The sequence below is a fragment of the Necator americanus genome, chromosome IV, assembly GCF_031761385.1.
Source record: "Necator americanus strain Aroian chromosome IV, whole genome shotgun sequence".
Taxonomy (NCBI): domain Eukaryota; kingdom Metazoa; phylum Nematoda; class Chromadorea; order Rhabditida; family Ancylostomatidae; genus Necator; species Necator americanus.
The window spans coordinates 16,045,310-16,072,452 of record NC_087374.1 but is presented as its reverse complement, the minus strand read 5'-3'; the positions used below and the strand labels follow the sequence as shown (position 1 = coordinate 16,072,452).

The 27,143-nt window shown below is 42.0% G+C and overlaps 3 protein-coding genes across 5 annotated transcripts; all 3 read right to left on the bottom strand.

Moving 5' to 3' along the window:
• Positions 1 to 201: 201 nt before the first annotated feature.
• On the bottom strand, positions 202 to 16,537 carry RB195_001471 (uncharacterized protein; the record flags this gene model as incomplete). 3 transcript variants are annotated; one of them, XM_064198257.1, is made up of 14 exons in its annotated part: positions 202 to 291; positions 536 to 682; positions 5,107 to 5,196; positions 5,268 to 5,369; positions 5,457 to 5,565; positions 5,730 to 5,800; positions 5,888 to 6,007; positions 6,239 to 6,404; positions 7,205 to 7,290; positions 7,342 to 7,482; positions 7,556 to 7,696; positions 11,781 to 11,903; positions 16,226 to 16,357; positions 16,478 to 16,537. In XM_064198257.1, the coding sequence occupies 14 exons, from the start codon at positions 16,535 to 16,537 to the stop codon at positions 202 to 204; spliced, it is 1,578 nt and encodes a 525-aa protein (XP_064054137.1). The 3 variants fall into 3 exon arrangements, with proteins under 3 accessions (XP_064054137.1, XP_013308013.2, XP_064054138.1); XM_013452559.2 differs by lacking the exons at positions 11,781 to 11,903; positions 16,226 to 16,357; positions 16,478 to 16,537 and having other exon boundaries at positions 7,556 to 7,660; XM_064198256.1 differs by lacking the exons at positions 202 to 291; positions 536 to 682; positions 5,107 to 5,196; ... (6 more) ...; positions 7,342 to 7,482; positions 7,556 to 7,696 and adding an exon at positions 11,495 to 11,680.
• Positions 16,538 to 18,936: 2,399 nt separating this feature from the next.
• On the bottom strand, positions 18,937 to 19,176 carry RB195_001470 (uncharacterized protein; the record flags this gene model as incomplete). The annotated part of the gene is made up of 1 exon (XM_064198255.1): positions 18,937 to 19,176. One exon carries the CDS (start codon positions 19,174 to 19,176, stop codon positions 18,937 to 18,939), a length of 240 nt encoding a protein of 79 aa, XP_064054136.1.
• Positions 19,177 to 19,897: 721 nt separating this feature from the next.
• Positions 19,898 to 20,536, bottom strand: RB195_001469 (uncharacterized protein; the record flags this gene model as incomplete). Its single annotated transcript, XM_064198254.1, has 1 exon — positions 19,898 to 20,536. The coding sequence occupies one exon, from the start codon at positions 20,534 to 20,536 to the stop codon at positions 19,898 to 19,900; it is 639 nt and encodes a 212-aa protein (XP_064054135.1).
• Positions 20,537 to 27,143: the final 6,607 nt, after the last annotated feature.

Below are 27,143 nucleotides of genomic sequence, written 5' to 3'. Positions count from 1 at the left end.
GACAAATGTGCTCTTATATGTTTAGAAAAAACACAAAGGCTTATTTGCATGTGATTTTCACAAGCACAATAGCCTCCGCCCATAGCCAAGTGCTCAAAACTGCCGCATAAACAAATAATTTCAATAGAAAAAATTTGTTTAAAGAAATTACGCTCGAAATCTTACTACACATTGAATTTTGTCTGTAGGAACAACAAATAGCTAGAGTTCAGTCTTCTGTAAAAGTGAATACCGTTTCCCGCTGGGTTTCAACTCCTTGAATACCGATTCCAGAGGAGCAGTTTTGATCGGCTGAAAATGTAAATATGTGAAGAAAATAGAATTATACTCTGCTTAAAATATAGCAAAGCCGTAAACGCAAGTGGTGCCCAAACATAACGCCACCAACCATGTTTGTTCTGACGACCGCGACGCGGCCGCAACAGCATGCAAATTTCTCTGCTTGGCACAAGCTCACGCTTTTCACTTGACTAACGCAATCGAAGGAGATCGTTCAGGCAAACATATCTCAGCATAACTGACTGCATGCATTCACCTCAATCGGCATCTTTTCTTCTCGACGATCTTCGAGATCAGCTTGAATGTTGTGTTCTTGTTTGAATTTTTCAAGTTCCGCTTTCTTCTGTTCTGTTTCTGCGTGGAATCGTTTGTGAAGATTGCCGGAATGCAAATCTTCGACGAACTAAAAAAACAAAACGGTATGCGTTCAGAAAGAATGGCTAATAAAGGTTTGTTCGCAAAAAAAGAGTATAGTAAGACAATTAGGAAAACAATCCAAGAAAACATCCCAAAAAGAAGGGCAGCAGGAACTGGACCTCAGCTAATGATTAACCGTTATGTAGATGGAGCAAACTGTCATGATACATCTGTTTCCCAGCTCAAACTTGAAGAATAATCGTATTCTTAAGGTTCCTCACATGTTTCCAGCTTTGAGTGGCGAAGCAAGGAATTTGCGATGCCATGATGCTCATATCCATGTGAGAACGGTGCGGATTTCGTGCTAATGCTAGAGACGCAGAGACAGCCGGTCACTAGGTATTTCTTTATCATACTTCTTCTGTGGTGATATGTACATGCAACGTGCGTCGATTCTTCATACCGGGCTGCTGAAGGGCTTCATCTCCGATCATGACTGATGCATTAACCCATCTGACGGATTTTCCTGAAGATTTTGTGTGATTTCTTTTTCTCTTACTCTAACAGTTTTCTTCTGGAGTTTTCTTCTTCTTCTTCTTCTTCTGGAAATGACTTTTTACAAATGATTGGAACTTATCGAGTAGAATTTGTGGAACGTTGTCAGTTTTGCGAAGGAAATTTTAAATAATCTCTCTCCCACGAAATAGTTCCACGATAAAGATTATTTTACATCACCGTTTGGATAACATTCGATACAGCCTTTAACTTTTCTTTCAAGCAAGTTTACTAAAACAATGACATACTTGACCTACTTTAACTTAATCCCGGAGAGGCAGTTACGGCCTAACTCAACTACCCGCATCTTCGCCGGGGTTTGTCGTTAGACATATCCGGGCCCATCCTGTTCAGTCTTCAGTTAGAGCTCGCATAGAATCTACGTATCCATCTATCCACAATGGGCGAAACATTACATCTCGAATGAACTGCTATCAACCCCGTGTCTTCAGATCTTCTTTTACCATCCCCGTCCACAACCAGGAAGCCTTTTCAGTCCGAGTCTGGTAGCATCCTCAGAGCAACTTGGACAAGACGATTAGACGTTTTCCACATGTCACCGATACACCATATCTACTTTCTTCGTTATGGCACATCATCGGCCAAAAGTATACCAACAGTCGTCTAAGTAGCCTTCTCTCAATGCATTCGAGCTTCTTCGTCACCGTCAACGGTGCTGCCCAAGTCTCCAATCCCTATATCATGTAGTGCAGCTAATTTTGTTTTAACTTGCTAGGAGCGAATATTACTACATCTTCGGCACACTCGAGATTTAACAGGGGACGCACAGACGATGCTCAGGCGACATCAGCAGGACACTGCTCAGCTGTTCTGCTCACCGAGAGCAAAGTTGAACACAAAGGGTCCCGGAACGACCTCTTGTCTCACTGTAGCTCCCACCTCGAACGATGTACATCCTTCTGGTGTTCAAACTGCATCTGTTGTTTTTCTATTTATATCGTTAACTGGTCATACGAATTTTCCTGGAACTCCACCGGCGCGAAGCGCGTTACGATGAGAAGAATCGAAAGCGGTTTTAAAGTCCAGAAGAGCTAACTGAAGAGGCGTCGAATACCGCTGCCTCACCTCAAACACTCATTTCACAATAAAAACCTGATCAATCGTCAATCGACCGAAAGCTGGCTTGTTCGCCGAGGGTGGTTTTTTCGCGGTGTTTGATTAGCCGATCCAGGATGATTCGCTCCAAAACCTTGAACACAACACGCAGCAGTTTTCTTCAGTAATTCCTCTGCTCCTTGTCGAATAGCTAGCGAGGAATTGTGATAGCGTGTATCCACGTGTCGGGTATTCTTTCGTCAACCATATTGAATGATCTTCGTGAATCCCAGAAGGAGGAAGAGATTTTAGCATTTCTGCGCTAACTCCATCGTCGGTGGTTCTTCGTTAATCGTGGTGTATGTCCATCTTTGGCCGTGCATGAGATCTGGGACTGACCGCGCTTGTCGATTCAGCAAAGTGTTGGAACATTTCCCAAAGATGGGCGGGGTTGCCTCCCCGACTGCGACTCCTTTAGCAGTGTTTAGGACAGGCGAAAATCTCTTCGTATACTGTCCAAGCAGGCTGCAAGCCTTTTCTGTGTTCTTGTCCTTCCATGGCTTTTAAAACTCCCTCGCTCCTGAGATCCATTCGTTCTCACGTTTGAGGTGACGACACAACCTTTTTCTCAGAGGCCTCTCCAGACTAGTCACCAGTAGTGCGGGCTACACATACAGAATTGTACGTGAATTTTTTCACTACAGATGTAGAGGCAAACTGCTTTCTCGCTGCCAGAACCGGGAGCGTTTTCTTGGCAGCGCCCTGAATACATTAAGCGAAAGAGTCTGCGTCTTCCACTCTCTCTTTAGGATTTTCATATTTCTGATAAAAGAATGTTCTATGCCAAAATGTTTGCCGAGCTAAAGCTGCTGCTATCTTCTGCTTTCGCTGCTGTTCTAGCGTTAAAAGAGTGGTCCCTTGCCATGTAAGATGATGGCATCCATGAACCTCTTAAAAATAGGTGCGTTAATGAGGTTCGTTTGCTTGCAGGGATCTACCAGACGACTTCCGTTATCTGAAGTTGTTTCGTGGGATAGAACCATTTCCAAGCACATCGTATTGTTGTGGTGTTCAAGTCTCATTTTTGCTTGTTGGCTTGGCATCTTAAGTATCAACGCAGTGAGTTCGTCAAAAAACACTTCCTTGTTGTAGTCCTCAGCGGTTTCCGTAAGTTCATGAGCACTTACGATCCAGAGTTTGAGTCCTCTGCAATCCAACAATATTACAAGGGGCACGACGTTGATCCAAACTCCTCTACCTTCTCCATGTTGTTGTAATCGATTCTCAAAGTTGTCACGAATCCTCCTACTTTCCTTTCATCAGCATCGTCGCAATATTTGGTGTAGCTGTGGTGTAGTCGATACTGATGATGGGGCGATCCCTCATGTGTGTTTTCTGCAATGCAGCAAACGGTACGTGCAGTAAACGGTACGTTATGAGACGGATGTTTTTTTCCCAAAGATTCCATGTCTTCCTCAGTCATTTGACCTCCCAGCGTGTGAGCTCTGGCTTAGTGCTGGATGACAGCACATTTTTGTATGGGAAGCTTTTGTCATATAACAATGCGGGTTATATACCTCGTACGTTCCCAATGCGTAAACTCAAAAGTGAAAGCGTTTAGTGAAAAGCGTTTAAGGTCACCGGGAGCAGGTAACAATCAGACTTGTATACGTGGCCCCTAAAATAATAGAACTGCAGAATTAGAACTAGAAGAAGTAGAGAAAAAAAGGATGTCTACAAACATGAAAACTTCGAATTTCGTTTATGCCTTTTTAAGACAACTATCGCAAGGATCTTCTTGAGGGTCCCCTGCGCAAGATTTGGACGTAAAAGAAATGCTTCCAAAAAAGTCTATAGGCATGACTTCAGGTAGGTTAACATGTAATAGTGCCGTGGTTACTTTGTTGACTATGATGCTTAGATACTTAGATGACCCATCTTCAATGGACGTGTGGACCCAGCATCTCTTCCACTCGTTTCGTTCCCTCGCCACTGTCATCCGAGATGTTCGCAAGTTCCGTGAGTGACGTTGAACAGGTCCTTGAGCCGTATCCAGCTGAACTCTCAGCTAGTCCATCCATGTAGCGAACACGTCGCCCCATCTTGTTGGCGGTCTCCTTCGAGGGCGTTTATCATCTCTTGGTATCCAATTTCGCGTTCTTTTAGTAAATCTATCGTCGATTCTTCTCATGATGTGACCGACCAATCTAATCTTTTGCTTTCGATATATATTCCGCTGGGTCGCGAAGACGGGACATTCGCTCAAAAGTTGACATTAATAGAGTGCGTAATGGTTGATCTTTTGCACACAACGCCTAGGACTCGAGCCAACACTTCTAGAGAATGTTGCGAACTCTGTGTTACACCCACTGCATGTTTTTCTTACTAAACGCACGTCACTTTGTTTACTCCTTGTTTACTATTACAGCTGGATCGACGTGTACCATTTTCACCACCACAAAACGATTTAATGCAAGGACAGTTGACAGTTTATTCCAATCGTAGTGATTGCTGAAGGCTCGCAGGGGTGGTCGTCGCGTAGTCGCTGAAGCGGTCGGCACAATCCTTAGCGTGTGGCGGCCGATAGTCATTAAGGGCCGCAGAAGTTGTTGGTGCGGTCTGCGATCGGCGTCACCGGTGGAGTGTGCGGGTAGTCGTCGCGGAGGTGGCTCTCATCGGAGGATGGACGGAAGAAGATCCCAAGTCAAAACGAATTTCGTACATGAAATGAAGATGTAGAGGTGGAAGAGATGGTCGGAGGTTGGGAATTAAAGGGGTTAGAAGGGGAAGTGGTGGGGGTTCAATAAAAGTAAGACCGATGAAGCAAAATTACGTGAATAAGACTGTTATGGCAGTCACCTGTTTCAGTACTCCATGCGTTGATAACTGGGAAATATTCGGAAAGAGATACATATGCACAAACGAATCGATTGCTAAAACTGGAAGGTCCTAAAGATGAGAACGTAGAGGAGCGTCGATGATATTAGTAAGAATTAGTCCTCATTTCGATACTTTTCTACCTTTATCGTTTTTCCAAGATGACTAAGAGGATGTAGAAATTTTAGCCCATCGGCTAATAGAGGATTGATGGAAACACGCTGATCATAAAGTTCACGCGCCACCTAAATTCCGGAAAAAAGTGTCAATTTCCGAACATTAATTGTATTTGTTTGCAGTGAAAACTGAAGAATGAAAAGTAAAGCGCTCACTGCATCAACGAAGAGCTTTTCATCTTCTTTTTTTGCTGGATCGCGGAAGTAAATCAAGAATGGTAGGCCTTCTTCAGTCAGACCTTCTACATTTTCGAATGTGACCTCTCTGAAACTCGACAATGTTCTGCAGCTTCGGTTACAGAAACCGGTACTTATCTTAGTGCTGAAGAATCTATCATCAGGGTCATTTAAAATGAATCCTGGCAGAACTGCCGTGGCAATGTAAAAAATTGTGGTGTTCTTCTGGCTTTGGAAAAAGGAAAGACTCACCTTACTAATGGTATACATTTGTCCGTCACCCATTGCTTGAGGTAAGTGTAGTTTTTCATGTCTCCAACAAACTAAAACACTTCTAGATTAGGTCCACCGTAGATTGCTGGTGATCCTAATAATTCGCAATGAAACAGCTTTGAACATGTGTTACCTACATCATTTGGTGTATCGTTATCCGGTGGCATGTAATAAAGTCGAAGTTTCGCGGTAATTAGTTGGGTTCCTAACGCTGGCACCCAAATATCGCAGTAGTCACGAAGGAGCAGGGCGAGATTCTGAAAGTTGCAGTTACGAGGCCCATGCTCCTTGACGAGTACGCCGCTGGTTAGGCGAAGTCAGTGCTGGCAAAAAATAAAGCTGCTAAAAACTAGCAGATCAATACGATCAAGCGATGGACGCTACATGCAAATGCCCCGCCCCTAATCAATATCCACCGCAAATGAAAGGACAGCCGAAAGAGTGACTTCGGCTCGATTCCTTGTGAAAGGTTCGGCTTCGTAACTCACATAGATGTTCTTATATTCCTCGCCTTCTCTTTTTATAAAGGCAACAATATTTCGCCGGGATTTATCCATGCGGCTCTTCAAATCTTCTTCGTCCAGGAAATCTCGCACCGATCCAACATAATGTTGCGCTATGAAGGAAACCAAACTATCCACATCTCGACGTCCTCTGGAATTGTATTACAGGAAGTATAAACTACCTCAATCCCTTCACACTACATCGGCAGCGTAGACGAGGGCGATTTTCATCCTTAACAAGTATACTTGTGAGTGAAGCAGTGACAACGACACTTATAATGTATAGGTCCATGAATTATAAGGATCGTTGCCATAACTAATCATAATTATGATCATCATATAGTTAATCAGGAATTATATCGTCATCGCCAAAGTTGACGTGGACAGGTAGATTCAACGACACTGCAACAAGTGAAGAACACTGGGCAGTAAACTACACCGCGCACTAACTGGATTCACTTTCATTTGATGACTTCCAAGAATAAGCGATCGTTCGTGCATTATATCAGGAGCCAAGAATGCAAAAACTTCTTTTTTGCCGTGGAATCCAATTTTCAGAGAGTTGGTGCAGTCATGGTGACAAGCTGAGCGTAACTTTCGTGAGATTCAGAGGATAAATCACAAATAAAAGGAAAGGCCAGGTACACAACGTTCATCAAAATCCTTCTGAGAAATTGTTTGAGGTTTCTGAACGCGTATCTGGTCTATAAAATGACTTGCGAAGGTTAGCCGATGTCTTTTTATCCTCGTAGAGAAGTCTGATACCAATTTATCACTCTCAGAGAGACAAAACGCTTTACTGACTCTACGGCGGTATCGAACCATCGACAGTGCATCGTGTCTTAGCCGAACTACTTACCACCTAAGCTACACCGCTGCTGTTGCACCAGTCTTCATGATCTTATCCCCAAAATTCGACTATTCGACAAAACTCTCACTGTCATCGCTCACCTGTACTCAGACTTCATCATATCGCCATAAATAAATATCTTCATAGTCGGATATTTAGTTATAAAAAATCTATTGCAAATATCTGCCTGAAATTTACAGTTTTTCTGGTTGCATTTTTTTCTTCTGAATGAAATCACCTCTACTACACAGTCCACGTAAACCCAAACCACATCAGCCATCGGATTATCAATTTTGAAAGAGGTGGCTGCCGCATCAAAAATTGGACGAAGTGCTTGTGAATATGGACACCAATCGGCACCGTACGATGCGAAAACCAGCTAAACTTATTCTTTTGCTCACATTTCCGTATACAGTCGATGCCCTTAAGACATGTGAAGTTATGTGCCGTACCTGATGTTTTTCAAGTAATTCGTTCACATTGTTGGAGTTCATAACTACAACATCGGTGGCTGCGCCCAGTTCGATGAACATCAACAACACAACCACCGCTTGCATCGTATTTTGTCGAGCAAGTGAGGAACGCCGAGACTGCTATGAAATCTGCCTTCGAACCTAATTTTTACACGTAAGACAGGTAGAAAACATGAATGCGTAAGCATACGACACGATACGTTAATAGGCAGATGAGTTAGCATCTACAGGCAGCATGTTTGCATTCCTTTTCCACGTAGTACTAGCTTTATTTCCCTGGGCAGAAGTTCTCTTTTGGCCTGCGATTACTCTTATATGTGCGCTCTGTGTGCTGCGCGCTCGTTCAACGAGCCAACATCTGCCGAAGTACCAGAGCAAAATAATTTTTCGAAAATTTTCAGCCCACAGCATGTACAACATTTCTTGCATAGTTATGCATAAATACAAAAGATGCAAGTTTGCAGTAAACTAGTAGTTCTTTCATGACGGTGATCTTCTCTTAATTTCATTTACAACTCACAGTTCGCAAAGATGTGCAATCGCTATTTACAAGTGATTCCTATGCCCGAGGACACTCCGCCTCATTTTGGAAGGGAGAAAGAAAGTCAGGGGATTTGCAATGTGAAAAAAGACTCCGTAGACAAATAAGTTTTTTTTTTCAAGTTCTTGTAAATCGTGACGAATCTCAAATAATATTATGTAGAAATCTGCGAAGGAGGATTCCTTACTTTTGATTTTTCTATTTATTTCTGTAGTCATGTAACACCTCCCGTGTAAAATTTTCTTCGACTTTTCAACTAATTTCTTTAAATCAGAACTAGCACAAAAAGTTACTCAAAAATCGGTCGATGATAAAACATGAAATATGCTGCGGAAGTACCAACAATTAGCTGAAAGGAGGCTCCGTAAAGGTACGAAAGCTTCATTTAAGATCATAGAATAGTGAAGAGTGGACTGAAGGAAGGACAAGTAAGACTAGTTGTAATATTTTTTTTTAAAAACCAATAAAGAAATGTTTTAGAACAGTAACAGTACGAATTTGTACGCCGCTCGAACAAAGCCGTTCCAATATTGATTTCGTAATATTTGTCGGAACAAAAATCCGCGATGTTCGCCCCGAAAAGTACTTGCAAATCATGCATGATCACATAAAATCCTGCAAGCGCTGATATCACGTAGAAAGAAACGACGGAATCCAGAGAAATCGATACTTTCCTTCATTTAAGCACTAATTCGTGATAGATTTCCGTTACAGGTTTTGTTTATTTTATTAAGTCGCAAAAACTTACAGTGCGACACTTCAGTGGGAGTATTATGAGAGAAAAGACAATAACTCATGTGAAGAGCAGCTATCGGTCATGTGCGGCAAATAATGCAGAGTTTATTTTGAGCAGACACCAGCTCAAATCAACAGACTCAGCGGGTCCCACTTCGAAAGAACGTTGATGAAATGTCCCGAACGGTTTCAACCAGAACAAGAGGCTCAAGAAGCGTCCTTTCCTACCTTACCTTCGGCCCTGGGGTGATATCCAGCTAAAGGTAAAATACAAACGACTGCATCCCGTAAAAGCAGTCATTTCTATTTCTTATTGGTGAATGTGGCTGCTGAAATTCACTCATAATACACATATCTGACACTCTGCACACCACTTTAATGCCCTTCACCCGAAAAAAAAGCAAGAAGAAAATCAAAAGAAACAAACGATCATGGTCTCACACATACATTCCGGTTACCCATCATTTGTATCACCTCAGTTTCATTTCTCGTCTAATGGGCTACTTCTGATTCAGCGATGGTTTCTTTGCTTTTTTGAAGTGAAAAATTCATTAAGTGTTGTATTGAAGGGTGGAAAACGCTTATGAGTTCAGCTGCTCATTTACACTCCTAGCTATTCTCTAAATACATCTGTATTCGAACGACTGGTTGAATAGATCCAAGGCATTCAAATACATTGACAGTCGAATTTTCTAATGTCGAGAATATTACCAGAATTGAGGAGTTGAAAACTCACCCTATGATATGCATGCACGGATGTATGTGCGTGCAAACCGTGGGAAAATTACAGAGCTTGACGTTTTCGAAATCATCGATCTGTACGATGTTTTTCCGAATACATGTACTGCCTACATGTTGCAATACTTGTTGCCATAGGTGCTGTTTGTTCTACTTTCATTTAATCCCGCTTGAAAGTAACATTATTCCATCATCACGTCTTAATTTTAATTTAGCTTTCGGGGAAAATTTGAGTTCCAACGAGTACTCGTGAAAGTAAAATTTTCTTTGTAACAAGCACAGCGAACATTGGAGAAGAGCTCCAAGTCCAAAATATTTCTTTATTCTTCTACAGAAACCAGGAGTATCGGGCGGCTCACACGATCTAAAGCACTCAGTTATGTGCGAAGTCGAGCAATGAGGTAGCACTCCGCTCTGAAAAAAACGCCAAACGAAATCGGTTCCTTTAATTGATTTCCTTGAGCTGTGGCCGAGATTGATATTGATCGTCTTTATTAAACAACGGCTAACGTTTCGGCGTTATCTCCTTTGTCAGAGCCTGGAAGATTCAACGCCATTAGTTATTGGCTAATGGCTTGAATAATCAATCACTAGGGTATAGGGACCTATATAAAACCCTTGTAACTCGTAGTTGTGGTACGTGGTGGTCTGCTGCGTTAACAAGTCTAGCTAATGAGGTGAGTACTAGCCTATGTGTTGCTGTTTGAGTTTGCTTACCGTTTGGATGCTTTCTGTAGGGTGAGGCGCTTGAGAGGATAAATCACTAATGGCTTTGAATCTTCTAGGCTCTGACGAAGGCGATAACGTCGAAACGTTAGCCGTTGTTTAATAAAGACGATCAATACCAATCTTTGCTACAGCTCAAGGAAATCAATTAAAAACTACGTTTCAACATGTCGAGATTTAAAGACAGTCGAACATGGGCAATACTCGAAATCAGTTCTTACCCAAATATAGAGCTACAGCTTCTGACTTTTATGTTCATTCGCATTACCGTAATACTCATCGGTTTAGTAATGGGTAATATGCGTCAGGCGGAGGAAACTCATAAATGCTGCGAACATGCAACGAACCCTCCAGTATAAGCGCTGGTGACGCTGGTGATACAAATGAAGCCAATCTCTTGAAGTGACAGTAGATAACTTCATGGAATTACTAGGTGAAATAAGAAGTTCTGAGCCTTTTTTCGTTTTAATTCTACGATGGAATTAACATAGTTAGGACTAACCTATTCAAATATATGTGCCGTTTGATTGATAACATCTATCCATTGTGATGGCAGCTTCATAATTCTGCAATCGAAGAAGTCGTGGTCCTTACTTGCAAAAAACTTGACCACATCATTTTCACAGGTTTGTCGTCAAGAAGATTTTTTGGAAAGATCATAGTCGCTTAATGTCAGGTGTGGGCTATAGAAAGTGCGGTGGAAACACCCATCCAGAACTTCTGTATGCGGCCTGGCATTATTTCGGTGGAACACCTTTCCTGTAGGCCAATTCTGGTCGATCGCCCTCTTCAATCTGTTCAGCTGTACGCAGAAGGGGTCCGAATTGAGTGTTCCGATGGGAGGAGCACATAGTAATTCCACGATCTTTTCTTTTTGTTCTCGTAATGTCACCTTGAAGTCACCATAAAATATAACCCGATGTGATGGTTACATCGTCAGATGTCGCCTACTAAAGACATCTAGCGAAAACGCGCACAACTTTCTACTTCACCTAACATAATTTCAAGAAATTCTCTTCCACCAGTGAAGCTCAGAAAATTCTTTGAGTAGTAATGGATTTATTTCATTCTAATACAGCCCATCGAAAAAAAGAAGGAAGAACAAATAGAAAAAACCGAATATGGAACTTACAAGAATAAGTGCGATCAACAGACAACAAACGAATTCCAAACATTACTTAGTAGACCATTACTTGTGCATTTCTTAGTTGGGTTGGTCCCCAAATTACGGCAGTATTTTGGCATCCTGTCCAACATTTAATACACCTTTGGAAAATTCTTTTGAATTCTTCTCGTAAACTTCTGCTCAGTATGCAAATACTGTACGCATTCAGCGAAAAATAGATAAGAGCGCTGCTCTCATACTGAAAAAAAGTTTGTAATTCTCTGGGCCATAAAATCTGAACGTATTTCAAAGTTTCACCTAATAAGTGGTATTAAATAGAATAGAGGAGATTGACTAACCGAGTTATGTATTTGATGACAAATTGTCTTCTTTATTTGTATAGAAGTAATCACCGCACAAAGAGAATATAGACTAGCTTCTGCGCATAACAAACAGTCTAGCGCTGTAAATGCCAGTAACCCCTAAAAAGTTAATTCTCACTAAATAAGTATTTGCGGTTGGCGCAGAAATTCTTCAGCCAGACGATCGCAGCGCGTCTGCAGCAACGCATGGGCTCCTGCCTGCCTGCCATACACTTCTTCGATTCTAGCCAATCGAACACACATTGCTGCTGTCTTGGAAAAACAGTTTGACGCCGATTGATATAACTCCCTTCCTAGAACTACCACAAATGTAGGCTCCCTCATACCCTGGGTTAAACACAGGAATCACAAATTTGACGATGTTGTCATCTCCACGAGCAGAAGAGGGTAGGTGTCCAGTTTACAACTATAGAGGTGATCATGTCCAATCCCCTAGTGCGTGTCTGTGAAACACAGTTCAACAGATCTTGACTTTCCAACTATGCGACTTAATACGAGTAATGGAACAAGGGCAATTTGCGATGCGTCTACAATCGTCCAGGTGGGCAGCATCTTTCGCTAGTCTAAATTATATTAGTTGGATTGCCGAGTTCGGATGTTCTCTGGCGTAATAAGTTGCATCGTTGGGAAGACTTGATCATACTGTGTGTTCGGGTCAAGGAGCATCTAGGTGAACTACCAAAATCTAAGCTCTCCAACCTGCTCGGAGCACACCTAAGAATAAGTCATCAAAACTCCGAAACAGAAGTAGAAGTTACTATTCTATCGTTCGAGTATGAGATCATAGTACTCAATACATTAGAAGCATTTTGGACACCAAAAGTCCAAAAATGAACTAGAAGGACGAATACATTGCGATCACTAACGAACCAGCATCATATCAGGATCTGTGTTTTAATCTATGGGGCGGGCCGTGAGGTCTCTACAAAAACCCTTCTGACTCGTAGTTGTGGTATCTCCGCCCGGAACAACTAGTAATCCACAATGTCGACGGCGTACTCTAGATCTGTCAAGAGATATGCTGATGATGCTAAGGCGATATCAACAGGACACTGGTCGACTGTCGTCCGCGATCTGTTATCGATAGCGAAGTTCAACACTTGAAAAGGAAAGACCATGCTGCTGCCCCTCGTCTTACTATTGCAATTACCACATGAAATGGTGTTGTACATCCGGTTGGTGTTTGAACTGCAGTAGTTGTTCACTTATTCATATCATAAAGTAAGCGAACAAACTTTTCTGATACTCCATAGGTTCGAAGCGCGTTGTGAGGACGGCCACGAAACAAAAATGCTAACTGCGTTGGCTTCGAATTCTGCCGAAACAAGGAATCTTTTGATCATGGTCAAGATCAAGATTTCAAGCTGGTCGTAGATCGACCAGCTTGAAAGCGGGCTCGCTCGTCACAGTGCTTCATAACCAAGTCTAAGATGATTCGCTGCAAGACTTAGTTCTAAAACAGAGCAATGAGATTCCTCGATAATTACTTGGATCCGTGATAGATAACTTTTTGTAGAGCAGGACTATGAAAATGTTTCCACAGAGAAGATATCTTTTCTTTGATCCATACTGAACGGATTTAATTTTGGCCAATTCACGAACTTTATATGGAGGATGCATTTCTACGTTAATTCCGTCGTCGTCGTCTCAAATAGACTTTCTGTTCTTCATCTTTCGACGATAGATCAGAATCTTTGTCTCTGTCGGTGATTCCTCGCTGACCGCGTCAATCACTGGACGTGCTCCTGTTCAGGAGACGATGGCTGCTATCGCCATAACGAGATGTTAAAGTGATCTCTTCAAACTGGTAGGGTTGCCTCACCAACAGCGACTCCATTAGCATTGTTTAGGATCGCAGAACATCTTTTTAATTTGCCGCTGAGAAAAGCAGAAGCATTCTTCTGGTTCTTGTCTTTCCCTACCTTTTCAAACTTCTTCGCTCTTCATGTCTATTCGCTTTCGCGATATTGTTGCAGTTGACAAAGCACGTCACTTCTCGGATGCTTCTCTTGTTTGAAATGATGAGTACTGCGTGCAGCACACACAGAATTATACGTTCATTTTGATGGCACGCGGAACTATTCTAGAAGTTTAGACGCGTAGACAGGGATGTTGGAGTTTCCTCGACAATGTCGAGCCGTTTACCGTGACGAAACGAATAGTTGGTACCGATGCTTTAATTAAGCATTCTCTCCGCAACGGTTTAACGCCTCGCAGTGGCGTGGAGGTGACTCTGGCTCGGTAGAGAAGCTACTGGTAAGATTGGTACCACTGGTAAGATTCACCACCGTTTTGCACACATAGATTGACGACAACGTGTTTTGAGAACTAAGCTCGCCATGACAAGACTCTTTAGTAAAGGGAAAAGTCTACTTGCCGTTCCATCATGAACACTGTCTTCATACCTTGCCTTCTGAGCCCTGCCTTCTCAGACGTGGAACGGTATGGCGACCGGTGAGAGGTGATCAAATCTCGTATTGCTATGACGTCTTTTATTTTGAACCAAAGCAACACGTCCACGAATCGCCATGGAGACAGTCTCAAACTTTGTTCTTATAAAATTAGAACAACATTGCCAATTGCTACGATCGACGTACCACTACGATATGGCTTTTCCACCGCCCCTTCGACATACACATTAAAAAGGGGGCACTACAAGACGATACTATACCCCTGAAGCTGTTCACGGCTGCATTACAATGAAGAATGAAATCATTGCTTGGGAAGAAAGGGACGCACGTGTTTATCGAAGATTCTTCTCAAATTTTCGTCTTGCGGGGACATCGTTCTCTTTTCGACAAGTACCAGTAAACAGAAACGATGTTCAAGGGCTTGAATGAAGAAGGGAAGAGAATAGGATTGTGAATTAACTGAAAGAAGCACACTTAATGAAGAACGTTTACTGCAAGGAAAGAAGAGTACAACTTGAAGGTTCCCAAATCGTAGAAACCTTGTCATACGTGTAGTTTGGACGCTCTTAGAATATGGAGAATGACTTGAAGGAAGAACTGAATAGAACGATGAGAGCAGCGTGAGAAGACTTTGCACCAGTCAGGGAAGAGCGGACCGACTGACGGACCAAGATCTCCGTGCCCATCTGTTTAGCTCGACAGTTCTTCCAGCATTGTGCTATGCAGCAAAGACGTTGGCAGACACCGCTGCCATGTCTAAAAAGCTATTTTCTGCCCACAAAGCCTTTACGACACAAGGACCTAGTCAAAATCACTCACAATCTTGAGAACTTGGATGACAATGACGAAGGAAAGAAATGACTGGAAAAGATACTGAGCCAGAACGCTCAACGAAAACGGACATCTAAGCAATTAGGCGCTTGACCTTTCAGGTTGTGGGCTTTTGGCAATATGCTGGGCGACAGCACCCTTTCGCTTTGAATGAGAATCTTGCGAAGTATAGCTGCACATGAGTTATATAGCTCGAACCTTCCAAAAACCTACACTCCAATCCCTTATTGTGCTCAGAAAAAGCGGAGGACTTTCCGGTCAACAGTGTTTTCACCAACGCCGAGTTGTGCAGCCATCATCCGCGTGGTTGCATTTATTTCAAGAGACTTGACAAATTGTCGTCAACATCGACTCTGACACTGACTCGTCGAAGGAGAAGTTTTCCTCGTCGAAGCGGTGGACTCAGTTGTTTACGGTACGGTGGGTAGTAGCCCCATCACTCACTTGTTGATGTTGGTGACCGCTTGACGTGCTGTACGGCATTTCTTTCAATAGTAAAGAAAGATATCACTGGGAAATTCGACAATCCATTTGCATAACTACCATGGCACAACAGTGACATGACGCTTTTACATACGTTTGGCTGAGAAGCTTCTAGAAGCAGCTAGAAGCTTCTTCTGTAGCTGAGTGCAATCGCGCCCATACTCCCGACCTACACTCCTAGCGTTAGATTTTTGTAGCAAGATACTAACATAATCAATTCCATGCTATTTTGCAACTAACGATAGGCAATTTATGCGAACAAATCTGTTTTGAGAAATGAATTTTGAAAATCACCATTTAAATTTTGTACGTGAAAGTTCTTATGTTCGCTGAGCGAAATCACTCAAGCGAATAAATCGGGTTTAAGAAGTGTTCTGTTTCGCGTCTATCTAGATTGTGATGCAACTGTGAGCAGTCCTCTCTGACACCCCTCAATATAATGGGAATACCAATTTCTAACTGCATACACGTATGAAACACTTCCTCGTATGAAAATGGCTGGCATTTTATCCGACCATGTAAAAAAGGCAGAAAAGTAGATCACCTTTTTCCACCTTTAGGCGCTTAACTATCGAATATTCACCATTTTTATGCTGTCTAACGCTGTTCTAACAGCATGTTTCTCAAATGTCATTCTCAGAAATGATTCTACATATTGCACTAGACTCGGATTTTATGGATAAATAAACAGCGTACCGCATTACTGAACGTGTTCCTGTCCCTCAAGTCTTTAACAGCCTTTCTCATACCGAAAGCTGTTCGAATAATGACTGTTGCAGTAATGATCACAAGTACTGCAATAATTACAGCACTGATTATTCGAATATTCTGGAAATAAACATCCGTTTATTTAGTGCGTGAGAGACAACTCAGAAAGAAAAAAGAACGAAAACGTTTATAAGAGTTCAATATAAAATACTTGGAAACCACACAGGAGGTTGTACTCACGTAACTCCGGCTTCGTAAATGTCTCCATTTACCATCTTTCCATTCATATGTAAGTTGCATGGGATAAATTTCTGCATAGACAGCGTAGGACCCAATAATGTCGAAAGCTGACAAACAATTAACAACGAGTGGAGACCAGAGCTAATAAAAAAATCTTTTTTTTTTGTCTTCTTTTGTCTGAACTGAGAAATAAAACTAGGAAAATGAAGCAGAAGAATATTGACAAAACTTACTTGTCAAAGATTACACACTGTTAGGTTATATATAAGTATTTCAGATTATCGAGAACCAGGATTTCTTTCTTAAGTCTAACATTGTAAGTTTAACCGAATAGCTGCAGTGAATGTTGAAAAGGGCCGACTTGAAAGGGGATGTATATTTGACATACGAAATGCGTTGCTACTAGCGGTAACCTCGCAGTTGTTGGAGCGAGCGTAAACAAGCCCAAGCATACGTTGGGATTTAATAACAAAGGGTCATGGAGGAAGAGGGAGGGTGGAGGGAGCAGAAGAGGGTCGTAGGGGATCATAGTCACCATAAAGTGGACAAAGGATGACTGTCCCATTAATCGCTTGGGGCCACGTAGATCACGAATCACGACCATGCCGCCACGTTCACTTCAATTCACAATCGTTTGATGTTTGCGAACGTTTAACTTGCGTATACAATGGCTTGCAGGGATTAGCCGATGTGTCTATAAATGGATGGATCCCGCAGACACAGTGGAACCTCTCACCGACTGCGCTCACCCCTCATATCCATCACATGCATCTGAGATGAAATCGTGACATATTTGAATAAATAACTGAGTAAAGACTCGAAATTAGCACAGTGTAATAGCTTTGTTAAGATGAGTGAAAGTAAGCCACCAGATGATAACAGGTCCTATTCTTTCTTATTCTTATTCTGGACTGGAACTGGTGTCTTTCTTGGCCAAACTCTGAAGAAAAGAAGACAGCACATTTTGCTGCTCTAAACTATTACGAACTATATTACAAATTTTTGTGTAGTTACTTTACATAGGAGAAATGAACCTGAAAGAAATTCGTAGTGAATACTGAGAGAAGGAAGGAGGCAAACTTGATTTCCTTTATAGCCTGCTTGTGTCTTCGGCACTCCTTCATTACGGGCAATCCAATACATACAAACATCAACCTATTTATTAAGATGGTTGACCGCCTTATTGTAGGTTTTTGGTTTTTCGCGTTTTTTTTATTCTCGTGTTCGTGCACACACCATTAACCTGGGTGCACACCTTGGGGCCCCATCTGTTAACTATCTATCAATTACAAGGAAAGAACCATTATCCGCCTAATCATTTTACCGCATACCATCTTTTGTGTATATAGTGTGCTATTGACATTGTATTGGTGCCATAAAGAAAAACCGCTCTAGTGAATACTCGTGTATCGTCAAACATTTCACCCCTTATACCACTTATCCACTCGGGTTGGAACAGGTTCAAAGGGTAGTGCAGACCCGAATCCCTCGCAGAAGGAAACAGGCCACGGGGATGGAGCCGTGGGCGGGATTCCGCAGGATTCGGAAAGGCTAGGCCGATATTGTAGTGGGTAGTTCAGCGTGAGTCGCTTCGGATGCGGGCAATTAACAACGGACCCACCCACCGCTCCTCTCCGGAGCGGACCCGGGGCACGACAATTTTGCATCGACCTAAGCGAACTCGTTGTCGCGTGCTGGGCGATCCTAAACTTCCGCAACTCTGACTAAATCAGCGTTACCCTTACTCGGACCAATCCCAAGAATATAATATCCTTGATCTGACACTCCTGAAGCCACACATTTCAGGATGTAAATTAAGAGCCTTTAGAGTGACTTGTAGGAAGGAGGCCATGCTGGGTCCCGGTGGTGACCTTGCATCGAAAGTCTTATACCAATAGTCTGTGGCCCTCACAGACCGCACGTCCGCGCGCGTCTGGACCGATGATTCCTTTCCCCTGTCGCAGATTTTTGTCGAGGCGCTTGTGAAATCATCGAAACGCTGCCAGTAAGTATATATATATATATTTGTTCATTTATTTATTTATTTTTACTTGTATATATATGCACGATTTTCCAACGGAACGTGCAAGATGTTGATATCTTTCACGTGTCATCCGCTGGTATACCACATCAATTTCTGCGTATCAATCTCTTCATTTTGGCATACATTAGGCCAAAAGTAGCCAAGCAGCCTTCTAAGCAACTTCCTTTCCGTGCGTTCAAGCCTTTCCATCACCGTAGATGGTTCTGCCCAAGTCTCCGATCCGCACATCATGTCGTGGGAATTGCAGATAGGTAGACTCGCAGCTTGACTTCGTTGGTGATGGTGGTCGACCACAGGCATTTCGTTAAAGAGTTGAATGCGGAAACGGCCTTAGCGCTTCTTTGCTGAATATCATTCTCGTAGCTGCCGTTGTTCTTCAGCGTAGAGCGCAAGTAACAGAACTCATCGACGAGTTCTATTGGTTGTCCGTCCACCCTGATTCCCGTTCGAGGTCTCGAAGAGATCCACATCTGCTTGCATTCATCAGAGCATAGAGGTAATCCATAGGCCGCGGCAAACTTCGTTGACAACAGTGAAGTTTCGTAGTGCTTTCCGCGAATGAAACAACATCGTCAGCGTACTCGGGATCGGTCAAGGGGCATCCTGATGGTGTTAGAATGATATCGACAGGACACTGATCTACGGCTCTTCGCATAATGTCGTCGACGTCGAAATTGAACAGGAATCATATTGCCACTGCCCTTTGTCTTATCCCAGTTACCACCTCAAACGGTGTTGTACATCCGGCTGGTGTTCGAACTGCAGCAGTTGTTCGTTGCTTCATGTCATAAAGCAAACGAACGAACTCTCCTGGTACACCATCGGCGCCGAGCGCGTTGAGAAGACGGCCTCGGTTAAGAGAGTCAAACGCGGCTTCAAAGTCCAGAAACGCTCATCGCATTTGTTTCGAATACCGCTGCCATATTTCGATCACACTTCTGACTATGAACACCTGGTCAATCGTACACAGATCGGCTAGAACGAAAGCCAGCTTGCTCGTCGCGCGTTGCTTCTTCGCGATGTTTAATGAGTCGGTCCAGGATAATCCGCTCCAATACCTTGTACAAAGAGATTCCTTGATAATTCCTAGGATCCGTGACGGATAACTTCTTGTGGTGGGGAATTATGATACGTCTACGAGTCAGGTATCCTTTCGTCCATCCATATTGAACGGATAATATTTGTCATCTCACGAATCCCAGACGGCGGAAGATATTTCAGCATTTCTGTGCTAATCCCGTCGTCTCCACCAGATTTTCCATTTTTCATCTTTTGGATACAGACCACAACCTACGACCCGGTCGGTTGCTCCTCGTTAACCGCATATGTCGGTCTATGAAGGTGCTCGAGTTGATGAGCTGACGGTGCTTGCCCGTTCAGCAAGGTCTTGAAGTGATCCCTGCAAACTGGAAGGGTTGTTTCACGGACAGCCACTCCATTGGCAGTGTTAAGGACAAGAGAACATCTTTTTGTTTTGCCGCTATACTGTTTAGTAAAGCATAGGCTTTCCGCGGGTTCTTGTCCTCCCACGCCTTTTCAAACTCCATTGCCCTTGATGTCCCCTTGTTATCGCGGTCTTGTTGGAGTTGACGACGCAACTTCCTTCTAAGACGCTTTTCCTGGTTGAAGTCACCAGTGCTGCGCGCGACACATACAGAATTGTACGTAGATTTTGTTTCCGCAGATGCAAAGGCAATCTTCTTCCGCGGCATTTGAACCGCCTTCGTGTTCTGTACTCCAGCATGAATAGACACACGTTGGAATTTCTTTCTGCATTCTTCGTCTTTCAGACCTGCCATGTCGAGTTTTGGTTGAAGGGGAACTCTTGTAAAACCGTATCTTGAAGCCGAGAAGAACTGGATGGTGGCCAGAGTCAGATATCCGAAAGTCAAGAACCCCACATCCTGTGCAGTTCTTGACTTTCGGATATCTGACTGAGGAATGTTCCTCGCCAGAACGTAGTCGAGCTGAAGCTCAAGAGTCCTCACCTTCCGCTTGCGCCGTTCTTCAGGCATTAAAAGGATTGATCCCTGCCACGTGAGCTGATGGCGTCAATGATTCCCCTTAAACGTGGAAGCGATTATGAGGCCCGTCTGTTCGCATAAATCGATCAGACGGTCGATTTATGCGAACAGACGGATGACGGGCCGGTCTCTTCTACGTATTTCCTGCAGTGTAGCAAAAGGCACACAGAGATATCACAGAAGCCTAGACAGGGCGACTTGTTGGAGTTTACTCGATAGTGTTCGGTAGTTCAGCGTGACGAAACGAATGGTTGTTGCCAAAGATTCCTTGTTCCCTTCAGGCAGTTGACCTTTCAGGCTATGGACTTTGGCGATGTGCTGGACGACAGCACGTTTTTGCAATGTATGGGAATTTTCGCCATATAACAGTGCATATATATATATATATATATATATATATATATATATATATATATATATATATATATATATAGTACACACTATATTATATATAATATCTGATTGCTATATATATATATATATATATATATATATATATATATATATATATACAATAATATATATCTTATATATATTGCCCTAATATATATATATATATATATATATATATATATATATATATATATATATATATATATATATATATATCTTAGGGCTCATTTCCACCATATAATGCTACAGATCCCATCAATGTACGGCTCTCTTCACACTTTCAAGCTATTCTGCAAACTAGCTAAGAAAAAGTCATAGATCAAACTTCCGCTAAGACCAGCTTGAAGTTTAACTTCTTGCCAACTGCCTTCGTTAGAGAGTGTAGGAAAGTGACTATTTGTTCTTAACGAAGTCAAGCTGGGAGTCAGCATATTCCATGTTTGTGGTAATGACGACATTTGGCGATGCAGGGCCAAGATGATTAAACGCCTGTTTGAAAATTTACTTAAGATATGTTATAATGAATAAGTTTATCCAGAAATGATGTGATGCAATGGTTGGTGACATTCGGAAACGAGAACATTTTGCTGATCCGTCCAAAGTAGCCACAAAAAAATCACCCTTTTTTCGAAAAAATCAGCAGGCTACCGTTTTGCGTATCCTGAATACATCGAATCCTAGTTGGAAAGGAACAATCAGAAGTTCTAAATTGAAGTGGCGAAAGAGTGCTTTTCGCAACGATAAGCAATTCAGACGGCACGTCAATTTAGCAGAGTATGGAACAACGGCGGTTGGATTGACTCTATGTGAGCTCTTGCTGAAAATAGAACAGGTCGTACAAAGAGCCACGCTGATGGAAGACACACCTTGGAACGAAGCAAGCACATCAAGCAAAGTCAGTCTTCCGGCCAGGTTACGTGACAAATGAATATGATAGCAAATTTAGATAGGCAAATTTCGTTACTGTCCACTTTCATTTCCTCAAATACGGTCCATGTTCTTTGGTATTGTTCTACACGCAAATTCTCCGTACGCTTCGCATAGCAAGTTCACAGGTTAATTCCTTACGTCTCAACTAAGGTCCTACTAACAAACTCAGAGATTTTGAACATGACTAAGTAAACAACTTCCCTTTGCTGTCTTCTTGGTAAAACCCGTTGTCGTAGAAATAATTTTCAAGCACACCCTCACATTAATGTTCCACCATTAGGCAAATCTTTCTTTTCACCTTCATTCGTACGAAAACCAACCATGTTGTGGTGGAGAGGAAAGCACACAGCCGTGTAACGGTTTAATGCCATTAAGAAGCAGCCCATCAAATGAATAAGACGACATGGCCCAGTCATTATGGAAGAAAATCTGGTCATAAGCTCAAATTCTGGACCTAAAACATGACGATTCTGAATGGATAACAATTCTAAATTTTCCAGTTAGTATTGAAATCAATGGAATCGCGCACTGTTAGCCTCACAGATTTATTTTGCTTTTTGCGATGCAAAAAAACAACGATGCTTGTATAAGGGTAATTCAAAGGATCGACAAAAATAAAACAGACCAGGGAACCATAGACAAAAGCAGCTAATGGATCTTCTACAAAATCAGTAAAAGTGTCCCAAGATTCAGTATCCCTTTCTTTAAGTTGAGCCACACACGATGCTGTTGTGATCTTTCTGGCGTACATTTCTGCATGATCACCTTCTTCAGGGCCTGAAAGTGTGATTGTGGAAGAAAGTCCACAGTCCTAAGTCTACTCTTGAAACTCACAAGTAGACAGGATTCTGTTTCTTGGACGGATAAGACAGATACAAATTAGTTTAGATAGCACCCTTCAAGGGTCTGAGGAAGAAGAACTCGCCAAAACACTAGCCAAGAACATTACACTAACATTAGCCAAGAGCCAGAAGATTATAACAACTTCGTCTGCGGCTAAACGTAAAGAAAACGAAACGTAAGGTAAAGAAACGCATAGTGGGTCATCACCACGTCGAGGTTGATTGAGAGTTGAGATTGAAAACATATGAAAACTTTTAGAGATCATCTGCAGTATTCAACCAGATCTTATTGAGAATCCCTATTATCGCATCCACGAGGCAACTATGACAACTATCAGGGTTGGTGGTAACTCGGCCGGAATTCTCGCCCCAGACATTCCGATGGATGGTCGCAGTTCTTCGTAACAGGAGTGATCACTGCAGTCTAATTCAAGCCAATCATTCATACGAACTTTCATACCACGTCGTGATCCGAACAGCTGCTATGTAATAAACATGAAACAACTATCGGAATCTGTTATCAAATGCCTTCATTTAAAAGAGAGCATACACATTCATTGTCGATAAAATATCACGTTCTCTCAGGCCGTAGATCAAGTCAGTATACCTGTAATAGTACCCAGTAATAGTATAGTATAGATATTACTGATCAAGCCTGTGTTGTCACTCATAAAAGTGCTTGGTGTGTATCTAATATGTCATTTTTTCTTCACCGACTCTCCGAGTTGCCTTGTTTCGAGCTAGTTTTCGCCCAGCGTTCATCTCCATAGAGCACAATGTGGCATCTCGCGGAGCCGCCTACGCACTCGCGCTATGCTTCAGATCATCTTGACACGACTGTAACCTAAAGCGTTATAATGGCATGATAAAAATATTTGCAACTATGCAGCCTTCCCCCTTCCCAAATCAGACATGAAAGATGTGTCATTTGGAAGTGAGAAAGTGAAAATCTTTCCATACTCTGAACTGCAGTAACATTCCTTAACTAATTAGGATACAACTCTCAGTTAAAGCTGCAGGTTATTTGTAGTTCTTATTGAATCAACTCTTTCTGAACTCGAAATTCTAGACCTCAATAAAAACCAACCAGTTTAAATAGCAGTCTACAAACATTTATGATATCTTACAGAATTTCTCTGCCAAGTGATTACGGTCCACACATTTCGTTTTCCGTCCCTCTACGTAGTTACTTTCCAACGCTTTGTTGTTGTAATCTTAGTCATCACAATTACTTTCCACTTTTTGCTCCTCAATTAAAACGAAATAGTGGTACAACGGCAGACAGATTAGTAGAACCGATCCCAGAATCCTTTGCCCTCCGATTACGATGCATGTTTGATGTTGGATCACGACAGAGGTGGTGTGAGTCAACCAGAAAACGTTTGTACGTTACGACAGACACGTGACAGGTGGAGAGTTTCGGCATCGGCGGTAAGTCTCCAACAACTGCGATATCAATAACGTTGCATGAATGAGTTGGGATGAAGCAGACTTTTGCTACCTGCATGCTGCAGATGTATTGGTAAAAAGTTAATAGGACATTAATACGGACAGAAACTCTTCAAGGGACTCACCTAAGTTGTATTCCCTCTGATATCTTATCCAAGTGATAGACAACACAGCTATAATGTCGAATACACCTGCAATAGAGGAAATCATATCTTCAGGGGCTCTTTTCGATACCACCGCAGATTCGCTCCATTTAATATTCCTATCAAGAAAAGTGCTGCACTGCCCCTCATTTTAGTAACTCTATTTGAATTGAGATAGAATAGATTCAAATTAAGAGAAACCTGCTCATTCAATTCAACCGTGTTTCAAAAAAAAATCATGCCTTGTTTCGCCTTCCGATTTTGAAGAATAGTAGGATTTCGTTTCACAAACAATTTGCATTTGCACATAATATCAACTCAAATATATTTGTGTTTTCTCGTTATGCCAACGAGGTTTAGGTAAAACTTTGTTATTAGCCTATTAAATTTGTCTTCATCAAAGGCCTGAGATGGTTCAAGGTCTTTGATGCTACGCACATCCTATCAAACTCTTACTCTCTCCTTGTCAAGCCTCGATATTGTAAGTACACCACGCAAGACCTTCAAATAATAATAAGTAAAGTTTCACCTAAATCTCGTTAACATAAATACACCTTTGTTGGACGACCCGAGGATACCTTTAAGTATACATAACATAAATATACTTCCCAAGGCCGAGGTTTCAAGAAGAGAGGACTTGGAGATTGTTCGACAACGCAAGGGTACTTTTTTAGAGTTTGCATAATCATTAACAACAACATACCCGTAACAATGAAGATACGGAAAAATCCAGAATGAAAAATCTTCGCTTTCGAAATTATCATCATTATCAGAAGGCATGAATAGTACATTATGGAGAAGATAGCAAAAATGTCGAATGTATCCATCAGGGAGGACTCTGTTTGGCCATGTTTAGAAATTTCTTCGCAACGATGCCTACCTGGCTCGTTGTCAGAAAGATACAATAATCACCACTGTTCTTCCAGATTCTTCTAAGCAATTATGATGTCAACATACATTCGAGACGTATAATGGTACATGCAACATTAACATGCTCAACAATGATGAGAATGCCCTGTTGTGGTTATTTCTCATTTTTGAATTATTGAAACAAAGAAGGACAGAGATGATTGAAACTTGAATCGCAGAAAAAAGATGAAATGTTCTTCGGGAAAATCAATCACTGCTGCAAAGATTCTACATGGAAAGTAATTGCTAACGTGCTTTCTCACTTCACGAGATGTGATTCAACTGTTCCTGCCTTTCCTACACAAAATTTCTTACTCCAACCCTCCTCCCAAGAAGGCTGCACACTTCTGTTGCTTGGCTTATATAGTTACTTGGTCTGAACGTCCGGCTAAAGCCGGACTTCAGACTTTCCATGGTGTTCGCTTCGCTCCCCTTCGCTGATCAATGAAAATCAATAGTAGTGGCATTTTCTGTGAACTTAGATTTGTGTTATTCAAAGAACACTTTCTTCCTCTTTTTTTAATAATAAATAAAGGCGAAAGATTTCGTAGTTTTCTTTCTAAACGGGTCAGTTCCACATCTGGAAAATATTCAAAAGTCAGTTCCAAACAACCTTTGATGATACCAATATAATATGAACACCAATTGAGAGCATTTCTCGAAGCATGGGTTTTCCTCCTGACTTCATCAACAGTTATCACAGAATGATGTTTTAACGTAAAATGACGTGAATAACATTGTCGTACTCATAAAGATAACGTTCCACTTCAGGTCACGTGAACTGTTGGCTACTATTTAGGCAGCCGGTTCATTCCTGTTTCCACTTTCTGTGGAAGGTATGTTACCAACCTGAGGCGAATGTGCAAGGAGATAGGCATGCGGAGTCATAGAGATGAAGTGCAACGCGGGCGGTGGCCACCGCTATAAGTGGTTGTAACACTATCCACCTTTCGAGGCATGCACACGAAGTTATTGCGCACTAATCCGACGCCGTGGGACCCGTCACACCTCGTTTCATAGATATCTATCTTTTACAGATATTTTATAGATGAACACACACGCGAACACACACATGCACGCGTGCACACGGACTAAGCTCGTTATTATAAACCAGCCTGAACGTCCGGCTAAAGCCGGACATCAGGCTTATTTTAGTGTTCGCTTCGCTCGCCTTCACCGATCAGTAAGAAATAACGGTAGCGGAACTTGCTGGGAAATTAGAATTGCTTTTTCTATCAACGTTTTTTTTTCAATTTTTTTTACCCGAAAATTTAAGCATAGATGAAAGATTTTATGGTTTTTCCCTAAACGCATCGGTTCTATATTTGGAGAACTATAGAACTTGATTTAACATCTATGTTTCTCTCAAATCGCCACATTTTGGAACCATTATTCGAAGTATGAGTTTCCTCCGTTAACAGCTATTTGCAAAACTAACTTGCCTTAGCAAAGCCAAAATAAACGTAGTTTTAGACAATGGTGAAAAGGTAGGGCGCTCGCCTATCAGGTGCATGGCGATAGTTCGGCACCTCACCGGCGCAAAGTTTTGCATCATTATGGAGTATTTTCGTGGCACATACACATACACACACACACACACACACACACACACACACACACACACACACACACACACACACATACACACACACACGGACTAAGAGCTTTATTATATAGTATGATCATGATCATGTTTGCTCTGCGGACAGAGGGATGAGCAAATGTGAAATATTATTCACATAGATCAGCTGCTTCGACACACGGTTGAAAACCTCCCTTACAGTTCACCGGTGACATAAGATTAGTAAGGAGGAAGAAAGGCAGCTACAAGTAAAATGTAGCGTAAAAGAAAGACGTAAAAGTACGGTTGCACATGCCTATTCCTCTTCCAATAATACTACCTGTATGAAGAAGTAATCGAAGATGATTAAG